At 42.4% G+C, this 18,038-nt stretch overlaps 2 protein-coding genes across 13 annotated transcripts in view; one reads left to right on the top strand and one right to left on the bottom strand.

The window, feature by feature from the left end:
• LOC118232390 (V-type proton ATPase 116 kDa subunit a3-like) overlaps positions 1–18,038 on the bottom strand; it is a 70,108-nt gene that overhangs the window by 10,029 nt on the left and 42,041 nt on the right. The window contains exons 4-10 of the mRNA XM_035427341.1: positions 3,787–3,909; positions 3,600–3,678; positions 3,075–3,223; positions 2,663–2,758; positions 2,219–2,280; positions 553–679; positions 151–233 (exon numbers count right to left, since the gene is read on the bottom strand). Coding sequence (XP_035283232.1) covers positions 151–233; positions 553–679; positions 2,219–2,280; positions 2,663–2,758; positions 3,075–3,223; positions 3,600–3,678; positions 3,787–3,909 — 719 coding nt within the window. The remainder of the gene's footprint in view (positions 1–150; positions 234–552; positions 680–2,218; positions 2,281–2,662; positions 2,759–3,074; positions 3,224–3,599; positions 3,679–3,786; positions 3,910–18,038) is intronic.
• LOC118232391 (syncytin-1-like) lies at positions 9,578–17,341 on the top strand. 12 transcript variants are annotated; one of them, XM_035427346.1, is made up of 3 exons: positions 9,578–10,026; positions 13,880–15,123; positions 15,641–17,341. In XM_035427346.1, exons 2-3 carry the CDS (start codon positions 14,152–14,154, stop codon positions 15,884–15,886), a joined length of 1,218 nt encoding a protein of 405 aa, XP_035283237.1. In that variant the 5' UTR covers positions 9,578–10,026; positions 13,880–14,151; the 3' UTR covers positions 15,887–17,341. The 12 variants fall into 12 exon arrangements, 11 of the variants coding, with proteins under 11 accessions (XP_035283237.1, XP_035283240.1, XP_035283241.1 ...); XM_035427349.1 differs by lacking the exon at positions 13,880–15,123 and adding an exon at positions 12,405–12,681 and having other exon boundaries at positions 15,481–17,341; XM_035427351.1 differs by lacking the exons at positions 9,578–10,026; positions 13,880–15,123 and adding exons at positions 10,118–10,363; positions 12,405–12,681 and having other exon boundaries at positions 15,481–17,341.

Below are 18,038 nucleotides of genomic sequence, written 5' to 3'. Positions count from 1 at the left end.
ACTTAAAGTTTTAGTTCATTAACAATAACGTTGATTTTGTTTCGGTTTTTGTCTTTTTTTCTGCAAAAATGCCTTTCGTTTCAGGTTTTCATTTCATTTCAGTTTATTTTCAAGCCCCAGGCACCATCCAAAGACTCATAAAACACCCACCAATCACAGATCTTCTTCACCTTCTGGCCAATCTGGTCCCCCCAATAGGAGATGAGGAAAACTGTCCACTGCACCATCTCCCCCTTTGATTGGTGGAAAAGCAGTCAGGTGATCAAGACGGGGAGCAGATGCTCTCCTCCTTTCCACCCCACTACCCATCCTTCGTGCTCTTTTTTCCCTCTTTAACACACACTCTGTTGCTTAATGTCAGTTTATAACAGCACTGCAGAAATAAAAATGTGAAGGAGTGAAATCTAAAGTAGGACCCTAATCTCTCACAATGATGATGTGAAATCTACAACGACACCCTAATCTCTCACAGTGAAGGAGTGAAATCTATGGTAGGACCCTAATCTCTCACAGTGAAAGAGTGAAATCTGTGGTAGGACCCTAATCTCTCACAGTATCTGGAAGCTCCATCTTCTCTTCCATCTCCCGAAAATCCACGATGATGTAACCACGACAAGCTCGCCATAGTAACCGTTCAAATGCTGGGGCTTTCCAAGGGTGGACCACACCTGCCACAAAACTACCAATGTTAAAAAAAAAAAAAAAAAAATTTAAAAGGGGAGTGGACAGATGAAAGAGGAAATGAAACAGAAACCAGATGCAGGGCATTAAAAAAAACAATCTTCTCTTAATACCATATTTTAACCAAGAATAAGATCAAATGTGTTAAAAGAGAAATAAACACAATGGGCCTCATTCACCAACCTTTCTTAAGAAGAATTTTATTCTTCAAACCCACTTACGCAGTTTTCACGAAGATTCTGACATTCACCTATGTTTTCTTATTTGGGATTTGTTCTTAGGTCAGAACTGAATCTACCCACACTCAAGAGCACAGCGTTTTCTTCAATTCTACAGTTATATAATATTATAGGATTTAAATTACAATAATATTTTTATCATTTATAATATTTTTAATAATTATTTTAATTATTTTACAAAGCATTAAGGTGCCAGGTTCTGCCTCACAGGGTGGTTGCCTCAGCGGGAGTTCATCTGTAAATAAATGATAAAAATCAAACCATTGTAGTGACCTTTTATTTTTGGGGGTTTCAATTATGCCATGTTTGATCTATACTGCAAAAGCAAATGTTTAAATTTTGAATACAAACTAAGCACTTAGGTAACACTTTTTAAACACATGGACATGTTGAAGAAGAGAACACATATTCAGAGGCGTCACTACGGGGGTGCGGACCGCACCGGGTGACACCATCAGGGGGGGTGACACCATCAGGGGGGGTGACACCAAAATGACTGGCAGTAAATTTTTTGTGCAGTGTTTTGTGCCACAACGGGTTTACTCCGATGCAGTTTACTGCCGGTTGATTTAATTAGCGGTATTAATGTGACGAGAAGCGCTTTGTTGTTTGAATGCATAACACACCCACTCCCACTCCCACCAGAATTTCTTTTTGTTTTTTTTTTGCCACTTGACAACAAACCATTTTTTTTACTTCATCAGTCATGTGCCATTTTCCGGATACAGCGCTCACTGAACGAGTAATAGCATCCCATGCATCTTTTTTTTGTGTGTGTGTGTGTTATTTTATATTCATTACTGACGATGCTAATAAATATGACAGGTCGTTTGCTGTTCACTTCCTGCAGCAATACCTCCACTTCAGAACTACTGAAGTTTTTCTTACGTTTGGAGTCCGGTGCTCCACCGTCTTTAGATTTTTTTTGGGGCATTATCGACTTTGCTCTCAACTTTTACTTTCGATTTCTGTGTGCGCACACGGCCCTGCAGTCTCATGCCCTTTTATGGAGATATGCTAATTAGGAACAACTGGCACGCGCTTTCCATTTACGACGACAATGGGATTCATCATTTAAGAACACAGGTACGAACAATTCTGCGGTTTAAGCACAAGTCGTAAATCTGACTTAGACTTTTCTTAGGACCTTTCTCAAGAACAAATTTAAGAAAAAACTTAGGAAGATATTGGTGAATGAGGCCCAATGTTCTATTCTTTGGCCAGCCACAGCACTGCACAGCCTGACAGAAAAAAAATGATGCAATTAAGAAGCAGTGATTTGACCCATCACAACTGACCTGAGTCGGATGTCCTGTCTGTTGTCCAGTAAGCCTGAAGATTCCAGGCTGGGGGGTGGGGCCTGGTTGGGCAGGATAGGGGAAAGCAGGAGAAGCCATATGTTAAACAAACACAATTACTTGCTTTAATTCTGAGACCACTAAGCTAAAGTTAAGTGCATTTATATATTTGTCTTGCTTTTTTCCCTCCACACTCCTGAGATATCAGAGTAGCATTATGGGACACTTTACACACGTTACTGGTCAACATTCCAAACATGTTTGTCACCCAGTTCTGGCATGTTCCGACAAGTTCCTCATTTACTGGAAACAAGCTTCCTGCTAATCTGGGCCAATTTCCGCCCCTGCCAAACTACAGGCCCCAAGTCCCCACACCAACACAGAACAACCACAAATGGTGTACTGAACTCGCTGCAAAGTATGTTGGGAGTTGTAGTCCCTAACCTGTGAGGCGGTAAGGGAGTGCGTCTGTGTGAGCACTCCTCTGTACTGACTGAGCTGGGTCAGTTGTGCCCGGAGGCTGTCTCTGTTCCGAGAAACCTAGAAAAAGAAAACATAAAACAATGATGAGACCAGGGTACTCAGCTTACAGTTTACCTATAGTCTATAGTTTATAGTCTATAATCACCCAGTGCCTGCAATTTTAACTCCAGTCCTGGCGGGCCACAGTGCCTGCAGGTTTTTGGTGCATTTCATTTACTTCAGTGCTTAAAGACTAAGCTACTAAGTGGCTAAAGAATCCACACACATTGTATCTGAGGCTGAAAGCCAGCTGCTGATTGAAAGCAAACCAAACCTATGTCCCTCTCCATTCTTGACCCCCCACCCCCAACACCTGCACCCACCACCCCCACACCTCTTTCAGCTCTCTTGCAAGTTTCTCGCTCTCCTCCTCAATGGTCAGCAATTCTCTGGGCTGGGGGGCTGACGGGGCAGGACAAGGGGGTGGAAGTGGACCCTCCAGGGGGGGTGACAGAGAGCGGTTAATTTCCTGTTCAAGGATGGCTGGAGAAAGAAGGGATGGAGGGAAGGTTGGGGAAAACAGAGGAGAGAAAAGGAGTGATAGAGGAAGAAAGGAGGTTAAAACAGCCCAGGACACATAGGAGTTGGCCTTAGGTTGAAGCTGCACTCTGTTGGGACTGCAGGGTGGATCATCCTGTTTAGGGACTGTTCTAGTGCATGGATGGGCCCCGCAGACTGGTACTGAATCTGGGCCGTGCCAATACCAAATGCGGCCGGCAGCCCTGCAGGGCACCACACAATCCGCACCCAGGAATGGGAATGTTTCAGTTAGATGGGAAGACAGCATCTCAATATCACAATAGTGATCCCGGCTGGTCATTCTGGGAAACAGCAGGAAAGAACTTAAAAAAAGACTCACAGAAGGTCTTCTCCATCTCCTCACATCTTCTCACCTCACCCACAAACTTTCTCTGAAATGCATTGACATTTGGGTTCAGCTGAGGGAAAAAGAGAGAAAGAAATTGTTTACACCTCATTAACAAAATAAAATCACATAAAAGCACTATAAACATATGCTAGATGCTTGTTAAAACAAACAGGCTCACATCTCTGAATTCAACCAATCCCAGCTCTCCCAGTTCACTGACACAGTTGTAGGCTGATCCTGATTGGAGAAAAAGCTGGACAAGACACACCTCCTCACTGCGAAACAGCGCACCCATATTAATCTGTAACAGAGGTAATGGGGAATTAGGATAGACTGAGTGTGAGAGTACTAATACATGTGCTTCACTTTCATTCTTTTCAATTTAATATTTATTTTTGGGCAGACAGACAGACACACACGCTGTAACAGTGAGTATCTTACATAATGACTAAATTAAAATCAGGAAAGAGGTAACCGAATGGAGATTGACACCACACACAAACACATCTGGTTCACTCATACAAGTCATAAGATCCAGCAGTATAGCAAGTGAAACAGCTGACCTCAACAAATATACACTCAGAATCGCATATATAAACGCATACAGTAAGAATCATGCATACTTACATAAGTACACACCTGACCTCCACACACATACACGCAAGCAACACGGGACACAGTTACATGCATGAGTAAGCACATACATTCAACAGTCGTGTGTGCACACATCCAAAGTCCATGAGAGGAGAATTAAAGAACAATGATTGTGGGACTACCTGAACAAGGTACTTGAACTACACTGAGGCAAAAAATAAATAAATAATAGCAAAAATGTCAACTATGCCAGCCACCCTGGATAAAGATAGGCCATTTGTTGTAAATGGACTGGTAAATGGACTGCATTTATATAGCACTTTTATCCAAAGGGCTTTACAATTGATGCCTCTCATTCGCCAGAGCAGTTAGGGGTTAGGGGTTAGGTGTCTTGCTCAAGGACACTTCGACACGCCCAGGATGCGGTTTGAACCGGCAACCCTCCGACTGCCAGACAATCGGTCTTACCTCCTGAGCTATGTTGTGCATGTAATAGCAGCTTCCAAAATTCTATTGAGAATCAATAAAGAAAGGAGTGTTTATGCTTAAGGGGTAATGTCAGAATGATACACTGGGGCGGTTTAAGGCAAAAAGTGCCACGTCAGATTATATTAGCCCAGTGTCCAATTATGAGCGCCAGAATGGAAACTCCATTTCATAATTTCTATACCCAATTTACTGTCGGGATCGTGCATGTTGTAACAATTTCCGCGGGAACCAAAAATGAAAGATCCTTATTTTTCTCTAAGAAAAGTAATAGCAGTCTTGTAAATAAAGTCTTGATCTGTACTTCCCTCAATTGCACTTCCCGAGTGTAACGACTAACCAAGACAGCGGCAAACAGCACATTGACCTCCACTGTTATCAATTCTACTCTTTATGAACACCCTGCCATATCACTCTTCGCAGTCATTTCACTCTACAGTTAATTATAAATACAGTTTGCAAAGACGATGTTCGTAGTCCATGGCTGGATAGAGAGCCCCCAAATACTGTAGCACTCGTGAATACATTTGCCAAATCGGAATACCAGTTCGTTTCACTGTGGACGGTTTCGATTCCCTTTTGGTTCAATTCAGACAACATATGGCAGCAGCTATTAATCTCAAAACCACTTCAAATGACCAATAAATGTCAGCCAATGTTACTATTAACTTTACCATTTAGTAACTGCTCAGTCATAGCTTCGAAATTTTATTCAGTTAGGCATAAGGTAGCCGCGTTGGCGAAAATCCACTAAGTAAACTATAAGGGTACAAAATGGGTAACGTTTCACTTCAAAGGCGCTGTAGTCCACTTTGCACAAAAGCTAAGAGATGAAAGAAAGTCAACATCAGCTATGGCAAGTAGACAATTGACCTGTTTGTTTTAGCTAACTGGTGAGTGATTTGGCTCTTCGATAAACAAAACAAAGTTTTGTTTTTCACTGACTGTCGAGACTTTGAGAACAACCGAAAATAAGTTATCTAGCTAAAGCCAAGTAGCGATTTCGTTGTTAACTTCACAAACAAGCTAATGTTAAGTTATTATCCTAGAATTGTTTATAGCCAGCGACACTCATGAATTCGCTCGTGTGTGCAGTTTTCAGAGTACCTGAAAGCACAGCAAGCCAGCAAGCTAACCTTAACTTAACCCTATGGCCACTCATCGCTGAATCTAGCTGCCATTCAGATGACTAACGTTAGCAATCTAGGCAACCAGCAGGGAAACACGTCAACCCTACCTCCCTCTTCGCTCCGCGTATCGCTTGTACTCTGACACTGAACGTTAATTTCAACCTCGGTCAAGTAGGCTCAACATACGAGTGAAACGACGTTGGTAACCAGCTGAAGAAGTTAATCGCATACTTCCTATTTTTCACCGTAGTCACGTGATTTTGATAGACACTTCCTGTTTTTCGCCGTAGCCACGTGATTTCGCGGCATTCCATAGAGCTAAAAGGGGAACTTCTTTTTTTTTTTTTTTTCGCAACTTTCAATACTTAACGAATTACATGTTCAATAAGTACAGCATACATTTCAAAACAGTATTGAATGGAATCTTCAAGTAGAGAAAGGAAACATTATCAAAAGTAAAAAATGAAAAAATAAAGTTAAAAAAAGACATACCTTGTCTCAATTTCCGTACTATTTTTTCATACAAATAAAAATTGGATGTTCAGGGGAGAAATTTTCTTTGCTGTTTTGGCTTTTTTTTCAGGGTATCCAAGTATAATTAAAATGTGGAGTTGAATGCCACAACGTTTCTGGTTCAAAATTTGCCACTGTGAATATGATATTTACCAAGATATAATAATAGATTGATGAAATGGAGTATTTAATTATTAGAAAGGTAATTTTTCTTTACCCCAAACACCACATGTTCAAAGGTTAAATTAAACGGTATACAATTATTGTATACATAGCGCATTATATCAGCCCAAAACGTTCTGCTATAATTGCAGTCCCAAAACATATATGACAAGGTTTCTTCTTGACTATTACAAAAACAACAACTGATAATCAATATAGTTCCATTTGGTATAATATGTTTTTTACTGGATAATATCTATGTAGAATTTTGATACGATATTTCTTTTATCTTGTTAGTTAACAAATATTCTTTCACTAAGATCCAAGTCCATTTCCAGTTTATATTCTCATAAAGGCCATTCCAGTAAAAAACAGCTGGTGAGACAGTTGTTATATTTCTTAGGATTATGCTTCTGATGTGTTTGTTAGTTGCTTTGTTACGTACTATAGAACAATCGGCATCAATATAGATATTTTTAGGGTCCAGTGAAGGCATTCTTTACCTTTGGGAGCAGATAAGATAAGTCTTATTGCCCCATTGAGAACTGCATCAAATATAATGGCATAGTCCTTTGGAGGGACTGGGAAGTTGTGTACTGTAATAAAATCACTGTATGAGAGAAGACAACCTTTAGAATCAATATACCTCTTTCAAACCATTTCTTATTAAAACGTGTCTTGTTTTTAAATGTAATATCTTGGTTATTCCGAATGAAGTAACTATGAGGTGAAAGTTGTGCTTGTATATAAATGACCAGCTTAATAACCTTTGTTTATGGAAGAGAAAGTTTCAGTGGGATTTTGGAAATATTCTAATTGCATGTTAATAAGAAGAATAGTCCTCCAATTTCATTAAAATAATATTTGGTATTATATTCCAAATCGATGTTGGATTTTTATGCCTCCACGATGGCACAGCCGTGGCCGGAGGCATTATGTTTTTGGGTTGTCCGTCCGTCCGTCTGGATTCTTGTGAACGCGATATCTCAGGAACGCCTTGAGAGAATTTATTCACATTTGGCACAAACGTCCACTTGGACTCAAGGATGAACTGATTAGATTTTGGTGGTCAAAGGTCAAGGTCACTGTGACCTCACAAAAAATGTTTTTGTCTTGAGGGAATACAAAACACGTTTTTGCCTTGAGGGAATTTCTTCACATTTGGCACAAACATCCACTTGGACTCAAGGATGACAGGGGCGACATAGCTCAAGAGGTAAGACCGATTGTCTGGCAGTCGGAGGGTTGCCGGTTCAAACCCCGCCCTGGGCATGTCGAAGTGTCCTTGAGCAAGACACCTAACCCCTAACCCCTAACTGCTCTGGCGAATGAGAGGCATCAATTGTAAAGCGCTTTGGATAAAAGCGCTATATAAATGCAGTCCATTTACCATTTACCAAGGATGAACTGATTAGATTTTTGTGGTCAAAGGTCAAGGTCACTGTGCCCTCACAAAACACGTTTTTGCCTTGAGGGAATACAAAACACGTTTTTGCCTTTCTTCACATTTGGCACAAACGTCCACTTGGACTCAAGGATTAGATTTTGGTGGTCAAAGGTCAAGGTCACTGTGACCTCACGTCCGTCCCATTCTCTCATGAACGTGATATCTCAGGAACGCCTTGAGTGAATTTCCTCAAATTTGGCACAAACATCCACTTGGACTCAAGGATGTACTGATTAGATTTTGGTGGTCAAATGTCAAGGTCACTGTGACTTCACAAAACACGTTTTTGGCCATAACTCAAGAATTCATATGCTAATTATGACAAAGTTTCACACAAATGTCTAACAGGCTAAACTGATGAAGTGATTACATTTTATATCCAAACTGGCTACTGGCTGGCGGAGGCATACAACCACGAGGTGGTATTTCTAGTTTAAATATGCTTTTGTCCACTTAATTTTAAAAGTGTTGTTCAGTGTTGAGAAGTCCAGTACCTCTAACCCTCCTTTGGATATTGTTCATTAAAACACTCTTTTTTATACAGTGGATTTTTTTTTCCAAATGAAGTTAAAGATCATGGCTGCGTTTCCGAGTTTCGATGTACCTTAACGTTTTACGAAGGTTTCTAAGGTATACCTTTCAAAGGGAAACCGCTTTCTTTTTTATGAGTGTTTCCCAGACTATACCTTAACAGTTGCCTTAAGGGACACTTCCAAAGGTACGTCGTAGTTTGGAGCTGGCCTTCACTGTGGTGCTGAAAAGTTTATCAATCGATACCAAGCGAATCGATTGTCTCACTTGTAAAGGCTTATGAATTACATTTTAATATAACAAGTGTTGTCATAATCATTTTACATCAATCTAATATTGCAGAAGAGGAAGCTATGCCTACTAAAGATCATCTGCTAATCTCTTTAAGAGTCAAGACGAGACCTTGAGATCCTTTCAATAAATACGTACATATAGGCTACAAAAGATAAAATAAAGAGCATCAATCGGGACATTTAAGCCATAGCCTGGGACTTCTTGGAAGCCCAGTAAAAAGGATATAGGCTACAAATGGGTGAATTAATTTGTTCGTATTGAAACAAAGGTCTAATGTTAATTTGTTTTTGTCACACAATATATAGGCAACTGTAGCAGTATATCCACTGATTCCCGCGGACTTTTCTCTGCAGTGAAAAAATGATCGTAGATGAAAGGCAAAAGCGCGTCTGTCGAAATTGATCATGATTAATTCTATACCGGGTATGCCTTATTAGGAGGTGTGAGCTAAAGGAAGGGGATGTAGATCATTTGACTATGTTTGTTCATTATGAGCCACCGTACCTGTATGAGTGTTTATGGCTAGGCCAATCAACGTGCTCTAGTTCCCTCTAGTTCGGTCATGCAAGTAGACTCACTCAACGTCGGCTTTGCTCGCACAGGTTTTACATTCTTAATTAACCAGCGGTTTGTTCCAAGTCAGTGTGATCATTGACTTACACACAAACAAACTAATTTCTACAGGGTATGCAGTCAGAAAAGCCATATCCTCAGTTAGCTCCACTACATATAAATTAAAAAAACTTTTTTTTTCCTTCACAAATTGGATTAGTATTATGGATAGGCCCTATACTTAATTACCATCATGATGGACTGTTAGGATACAGAAAGTTTGTGCTGTAGGAGACAGACAGATTTGTGTATTCCAAAACCTCACGTGCATGTGAGAGTCCGCCATTGTTTTACAAAGACAACCAATAAGACACAGTGGTAGAAATTGCAGCCTATAGGGCAACTCTGTATAACAAACAACCAATCAGAGTTCATGCTGTATTCTGCGCACAAATTTGAATATATGTAAATGTAACTGTATAAACTCCACAAACTCTAACAGTTGAATTGAACTTTTTTGTGTGAATCCCTGTTGCTGGCTTTCTGTATAATAAATGCTTCCTGATTTTTAAACACTAACTTCGGATCTGCTTCTACCTGGAACGACGGTCACTATTGTTCTTGGCAACATTTCTGGTTACCAACAATTTGGCGCTGCGAGCAGGGTGGATTCGTCTTCCAGAACTTCGTTGTTTTCCTGACCAAAAAAGTGAGTAAACGGGTTTTACTACCATTGGCTTGGCGAATTGGACGGCAAAACTGCGGAAGTCTGGAACGCTCCACCTAGTGGTACGATAACGTATATCTTGACCGGTGTAGAAGCGATCAGTTGTTTGTGCTTAAAAACTGTGTCTTTTGGTATAACGTCTGTGTAACGTTACACGATTGTTTGTTATAAATATCAGTGCTGATGATGTGTTACCAGTGCTGCTGACTGTGATATAGGCCTGTGTATTAAGCCTATTGTGACCGGGTGTTTGTGAGTCACCCCTGCCTATGGAAAGTGTGAATCCAGGCTAAATTCTACACGTGGTTGCGTGGCCGTGGTAAGCGAGTGTGTCGCCCACAGCACAGAAGTGATTAATTTTCACTACTGAGTATTAGGTCGAAGATACCTAAGAAGCGCAAAGCCGCATCTTTGTTTGTTCGTTTAAGGGAGAGTCAGTCAGTGACGCCCCGGGCCCAGGGTTGAGAGACGGAGTTTCTTTCACGTGGGTAGTCTGTCTCTGTTTCAGGTCGTGAGAGAGCGTGTGTGTCGCACTCCCGACAAGTTTTGTGGACATTATTGAATTTTACGTTTAATATTGGCCTCTTAGTCTTTATTGTTTCGTGTTGGTTGTCTTTAGTAACCTATTAGCCAGTAACGTGCGTTTATACAGAGAGACGTAACTTATTACCAACAAAGTATAATTCGCGAGCAAAAATGGCCCCAAACAAGGAGAATGCAAACGGGAGTATAACCACATATCTGCAGCAAAAGTATGTAAAGCAAGCAAAGGCGATGAGTAAAAATGGCTGGGACCCCGAAGGATCCACGCCGGATTCCTTAGAATGGTGGGGGAAACAAAAAAAGAATAGGACGGCTTACGGTACCATTGTACTAATTACGGAGCATATGAGGCTCATAGAGAAGTGTGACGAAATGTATAATCGGCTACAAGCACAAGATACGAAATTAGCTGGTCTGCGTAAGAAGATAGAATCTCTTGAGAACAAAGGCAACAGCTCTGACCAGAGCACAGCGCTTGCGTGCATTCCGACTGAAATAAAAGGTGTTCCATCTTTGTACCCAGATTTAAATTGTCACACTATAACTGACCCACTGTATTTTGAAAAGGAGAATAAAACGGTGCCCATGGCACCTATGGTTACTAAAATTCGCGGTAGAGGAAATGAACAACGACTGCATGTTGATCACGTTCCTTTAAGCCTGATCGAAATGAGAGCTTTATTAAAGGATTTGCCGAATCTTAATGCGCAAGACGACAATTTACCGTTTTGGCGACAACTAAATGAGCTACAGCGTAGCATGTCTCTACACCCTCTAGACATGTTTTCAGTTGTGCGTGCAAAATGTCCAGTTTCAAGCTGGAACAAAATTGAACCAGCTGATCTCCGACAGGAACCATGGGCATCTGGCCCCTGGGCGAATCATAATGAATTACAAAACGCGATTACCGGTTTCTGCGAGGCTGTAAAGACTGCTTTAGGTAAAGGTGCGCCAAAATGGCATTGTTTCACGGCAGTAGTACAAAATAGCTTGCCCTTTGCTGAATACGCCGATCGGAAGTATGAAGCATTTGAAACGCATTGTGGCTTCCCTAATCCAAATAGAGACATGGCTGTTTTTACGCAACAATTACTGGCAGAGGCTGCCCCGCATATTCAGAAGGTACTAGCAATCGGCATACACCCGGGTAATACGTTTAGTGACATTGTTTCGTGGGCCTCGCGATTAGAGGAACAGATACGGAAGAAGAGTTCAACTTTACATCCCATTGCTGCTGTTCGCTACAACTCTCTGAAGTGCGATAATTGTGGGAAAACGGGCCATAGCACGGATCGATGCAAAGGGAGGGACTATAGGAGAAGTAGGCGTAACACCCCCCCAAACAAAGAAGCAGATAAATGCTTTCGATGTGGAGAACAGGGACATCGAGCGCCACAATGTTTAGCTGCCCTACCTAAGGCGCACGCCTCCAGTGGAGAATACGCAACCTCAGACAAAGAAGCTGGGCCTATCGCGCACTGCTCCAATGACGATTACGCGCATTTGAACCGAGAACAACTTGTCGCCATGTTAAACAGTTTGAAAGCATAGGAATTACCGGCCTCCTTTTCAGTCAGTAGTATAGAAACTCAGGCTCATTGCAGACCGTATCTTAGTGCGTGGGTAGGAGGCCGGCCATGCGATATGCTAATTGATACTGGCGCTTCTGTTTCTATCACTGACCTACCGCTCCCTTGTACAAAGCATTCCATTGATCTTGCTGGCATTGGGGGTAATTCTGTCCGCGCATATAAATCCTTTCCAGTACTTGTGGAATCCAATAATGCTTATTGGACACAATCATTTTTCATTTGTAGGACTGCAGAAGGTACCATCCTCGGTTCTGACGGCATGAGATTACTGAAAGCTACTGTTGCATACTCGCCTATGGCTTTATCAGTTTGTGACGCTTCTCATAAACGCAAGACATTGCCATTAGCTGCTCTTTCCCATACTGCTATAGCATCTGTTGCAACACCTATTGTCCATTCCTGGGATTTGACTAACAAGTTCCAAGCTTTATGTGCAACATTCCCTGCATGCTGGTCTGTGCACAAACTGGATTGTGGAGCTGCACCATTACCACCACTTGAGGTAACAGGGACTATGCCCTCACCTGTGAAACAATACCCGATTAAACCAGAAGCTGCTCAAGCAGTTGGCTCAATCATTCAGTCCTTGCTTTCACAGGAGGTCATTGAGCCATGTGTCTCACCCTGTAATTCTCCTGTCTGGCCTGTGCAAAAACCAGATGGCTCATGGCGCCTGACAATTGATTACAGAACGGTTAATGCTGCTGCAGACAAACTTGCTCCAATTGTTTCTGACCCAAACACGCTGCTTGCTGATATCAAACCTAGTCACTGTATATTTTCTGTGATAGACATTGCCAATGGATTCTGGGCCCTGCCTGTTGCTGAAAACTCAAGAGCTTGGTTTGCCTTCACACACCAGAACACGCAATACACATGGAAACGCATGCCTCAGGGCTTTCATAACAGCCCTACGCTTTTCCATCGCGCAATGGCCAAGATTCTAGCAACAGTTTCATGGTCTCAGTATGAAGGAACACAGTGCCTCCAATATGTTGATGATATTCTCTTGGCTTCTTCTGACCCTGTCTCTCATTTCCAGGCTCTGGAAGCTTTACTCAAAGCTTTGGAAAAATACAATATGAAAGCAAGTCCAAAGAAGGCCCAAATCGCACAAGACGCTGTCCAGTATTTGGGCTTTACCATATCCCAGGGCTCGAAGCAACTCACTGTTGACCGGAGAACTGCTATTGCCACTGCTCCGCGTCCCCGCACTGTCCGTGATGTTCGTAAGATTCTGGGACTTTTTAACTTCTGCAGGAACCACATACCTGACTTTTCTGTTATTGCAACACCAATCAATGCTCTTTTGAAGGACTCCCATCGCCCATTGGAGACCGTTGATTGGACAACCGAGTGTGAAGATGCATTCAGCACTCTCAAATCTGCTCTCACTTCTGCCCCTGCTTTAGGTTTCCCTTGTTCTGACCTCCCGTTCTTTCTATGGTCAGCTGTGAAACAAGGCCACATGACAGCCGTTCTTACTCAGCCCCATGGAGGCATACAACTCCCCGTTGCTTACTATTCTTCTCGCCTGGATTCTGTCGCTTCTGGTCTTTCCTCTTGCTTACAGGAAGTGCAGGCTGCCGCCACAGCAGTAACGGTCTCCGCTGCACTAGTCTCAGGAGCTCCACTCTCTGTCAATGTCTCTCATGCTGTGCATAACATACTAACCCAAGGCCGTTTCTCTCGTGTTTCAGCAGCCAGGTGGACTAGATGGGAAGCCATCTTGTTAGCTCCGCTTATCACACTCATCCACTCCCCAGCTGTGAACCCAGCCACTCTCTTACCTGTCGAGGGAGACGGGGAGCCACATGAGTGCCCATTGTCTCCAGATCACCCATCCAATTCAGACATCTCTGAAACACCTCTTTCTGACAATGATTTCTCACTTTTTGTTGATGGATCTCGTTTTTACAATGGGGCCCACCCAGTTACAGGATATGCAGTTGTTGACATTGCTGGTCAGGTAATGGCATCAGGCCGCCTTCCAAGTTCAGATTCAGCACAGGTGGCTGAACTTGTTGCCCTCACTCATGCCTGTGAGTTGGGTTCTGGGAAACGACTTACTATATACACTGATTCCAGGTATGCATTTGGTGTTGTCCATGACTTTATGGTTAACTGGTCATCTCGGGGTTTCCTGACTTCATCAGGTACCCCGATAAAAAATGGGGGGGTTGTTCAGAATCTCATAACTGCCTCTAAACTACCAAACAAACTAGCAGTTGTAAAAGTGAAAGCGCACACTAAAGGACAAGATGCAATCAGCTTGGGTAACCACTGGGCAGATGAAGCTGCCAAAGCAGCAGCTTTAAATGACTCCCTGCCTACTTACAAAATTGCAGCTATTGACATGTCGGGTCCAACTAACATTGACATAGCTAAACTACAGGATGCCTGTACAAGAGCTGAAAAATGGACGTGGATTGAAAATGCATGCACTCTTAATGATGACAACATTTGGCACACACAGGATGGGAAAGTTGTTGCCCCTCAGAGCATCCTTTCATTGCTTTGTGAAGTATACCATGGCATTGCACACAATGGAGAAAGAACAATGCGGCACAACATGTCACTTCATTGGTGGTCTCCCAAAATGACCAAGGTAATGAAAGATTTCGTTAGGCGTTGCATCATTTGTGCAAAAAGCAATCAAGGTCCAAAAATAAAAGTAATGATGAAACACCAGCCACGGCCTACTGGACCCTTTCAGCAAATCCAGATGGATTTCATTGGCCCTCTTCCAAAGAGCCATGGAAAAGAACACTGTCTCGTTCTCATAGACCACTTCACACGCTGGGTAGAAGTTTACCCTGTAGCCTGTGCAAATGCCGCAACCACGGCAAAAATAATCGCATCTGAATTCTGCCCACGCTGGGGCCTTCCCTGCTACATAGACTCAGACCAAGGGACCCACTTCACCGGTAAAGTAATGAAACAGGTATGTTCGTACCTGGGAATCAAACAAAAATTCCACTGCCCTTACCATCCTCAAAGTTCAGGTCTGGTCGAAAGAACAAATCGAACACTGAAAGAAAAGCTGACCAAGGTGTTGCTGTCGAAGGGGGGAAGCTGGGTCCAAGGCCTCCCAGCTGCACTCATGGCGATGAGAGCAACCCCTAATGCAGTAACTGAACTGTCTCCCTACGAACTAGTGACTGGAAGAGCCATGTCACTAGCCCCTGGCCTTTGTAAGGGGTCAGAAGACTCTCTTATAGTGGGAGATGCATTGCTGAAGTATTGCCAAAACTTGAATGAAGCGGTGAAAAACCTAACCTCCCAGGCTTTGTCATTACAGACTCTGAAAGATAAACAAAAGGAGGGGGGGCAAGAATCGCAGACATATGAACCTGGACAATGGGTTATGATAAGAGCCCCTCATCCTAGATCTTTCCAACCTCGATGGCAAGGACCACACCAGGTCTTACTAACCTCTGAGACTGCTCTTCGAGTTACAGGCATCCCGGTCTGGATCCACCAATCCCGGACCAAACCATGCCCATCACCCGAAGACCTCAAAAAGCCTGAAGAACTCCCTGCCACGGACGACTGCAGCCTTCACGAATCAGGTGCAAACGTTCCAATTTTTTCACATACTCAACCAAATTGAGCATTCAAGTTATGCTCCCATCCAACATGCTGAATTCATTTGTAATTATAATCACAGTTTTGAGCCATGGTGGAGTAAGTGCTGTGGACAATAACATTTACATGCAATTAGTTCACATGACAGCCAAACATGCAAATAAGACTGGCTGCTATGTCTGTGGATTAATACCACATTCTGTCGCACTTGGTGTTCCAATGATGTCCGTACCTATCGCCTCCAAGTATAACACTGCAGATAGCGATAGCAAAAGTGAACTTGTTACCAGACCTAAACATATATGTGATCCTGAACCCATTAACATTGCTCTGTCTCTTGGCCCATATCTGTGGTGCCTCAAACAAAATGGCTCTATTTATGTTGGAGAGACCCTGGACTGCAATACGGTTATTAACTACCATGATAAACCTGTACAAAACCACACAGCTATGGGAGTCTATTGGGTTTGTGGGAACAATGCCTATTCTGAGTTGCCTAATTCATGGTCTGGTATCTGCGCCTTAGGACATTTGGTCCCGGCCATGAGAATTACATCTATTCTACCGGACCGAGTCAGATATGAAAGATCAACTGACGTCTTTGGAACTCACCATCAGTCTGTTTGGAACAGAGCACTTGGTGCTCTCATTCCTACTTATGGGGTTATGTCCGCTCTAGATCAAATTGGCGACCTCTCCAAAGAGGTAGAGCTTTTGGCCAATAGCACGGCATTAGGTCTAGGCAAAATTTCAGAGGAATTGACAGCTGTCAGAGTGATGGCTCTACAGAACAGAGCTGCATTAGATTATATCCTCTCAGCTCAGGGTGGGACATGTAAAATAATTGGCATCGAATGCTGTTCCTATATTCCCGATAATCAGGATGACCTGAAACGTGTGATCTCAAAAATCAATGATGTTTCCCGGTCCGCACATGAAATATCACCTACAACACCTGGTTTTCTTGAATGGTTATCGAGCTATTTGGGTGACCTTGGCAAAATTGTAGTTGAATACATTTTTCTGATTATACTGGGATTAACTGTACTGGCATTGATAATTAAAGGTGTGAAATTAATTTTCGTACAGTTAATCTGTGGTAAAACTAATGAGCAAACCACACAAGTTGTTCACTATACAAAGACTCCGACAGCATACATAATATAGAACCAAGTTGTAATAACTTGGGAGTACTTGATAATGCCCTCACATGGTATTCTGTTTTCTTCCTCATATGCCGGAGAGTACACTCCCATGACACCATACCGGCGCCGAGGACACCACCCCTCCAAGACCATGTTGCTGCAAACCAGGAGTAAATTGCAAGAAATCCCACCAAGCCTTGAATCGAGCCTTCCCTACCAAACCAATGTCACTATCCATCCAGCCAGCAACAGAAGGACTTTTTTCTTTACAAGTTATGTTCTTGGAGTACATCTCGTTCGCCCGTAAGGGGGACGTGAGGGAATTTTGCCTGAAGTTTTCCTAACACAGGTTTTTGACAGGTTTTCGCCCTCACCCTGAACAATGACTAAATAAATGTAACTGTAAAATTGACTTAACCATGAGATTCATGTTGTGTCAAAAGGAGGGACTGTTAGGATACAGAAAGTTTGTGCTGTAGGAGACAGACAGATTTGTGTATTCCAAAACCTCACGTGCATGTGAGAGTCCGCCATTGTTTTACAAAGACAACCAATAAGACACAGTGGTAGAAATTGCAGCCTATAGGGCAACTCTGTATAACAAACAACCAATCAGAGTTCATGCTGTATTCTGCACACAAATTTGAATATATGTAAATGTAACTGTATAAACTCCACAAACTCTAACAGTTGAATTGAACTTTTTTGTGTGAATCCCTGTTGCTGGCTTTCTGTATAATAAATGCTTCCTGATTTTTAAACACTAACTTCGGATCTGCTTCTACCTGGAACGACGGTCACTATTGTTCTTGGCAACATTTCTGGTTACCAACACCATCATGATGGGAATAGACAGGTGAAACGACAACATTCTCATGACGTGCTATGGACAGAAATGTTGATTGGATAATTAATTTTCATAAAGTTAATATTAAACTATCTAGCTATCTATGTCATTTTTGCATGCAGATGTGCTACTAGATGCGCACTGTAGTACAACTGTCGATTTGAAAAGCAAAATGTTGGCATGATAAGGCTAAAACTGTGACAGGATGAGCGGAGCACATCGCTAAGGGACAGCTTACGAGTGCCTCAGACCACCCTTTTAAAGGTATACCTTTCAGAA

Source organism: Anguilla anguilla, chromosome 7 (genome assembly GCF_013347855.1).
Source record: "Anguilla anguilla isolate fAngAng1 chromosome 7, fAngAng1.pri, whole genome shotgun sequence".
Classification (NCBI taxonomy): Eukaryota; Metazoa; Chordata; class Actinopteri; order Anguilliformes; family Anguillidae; genus Anguilla; species Anguilla anguilla.
The sequence above is the reverse complement of the archived record's forward strand: the minus strand, read 5'-3'. Positions and strand labels throughout refer to the sequence as shown.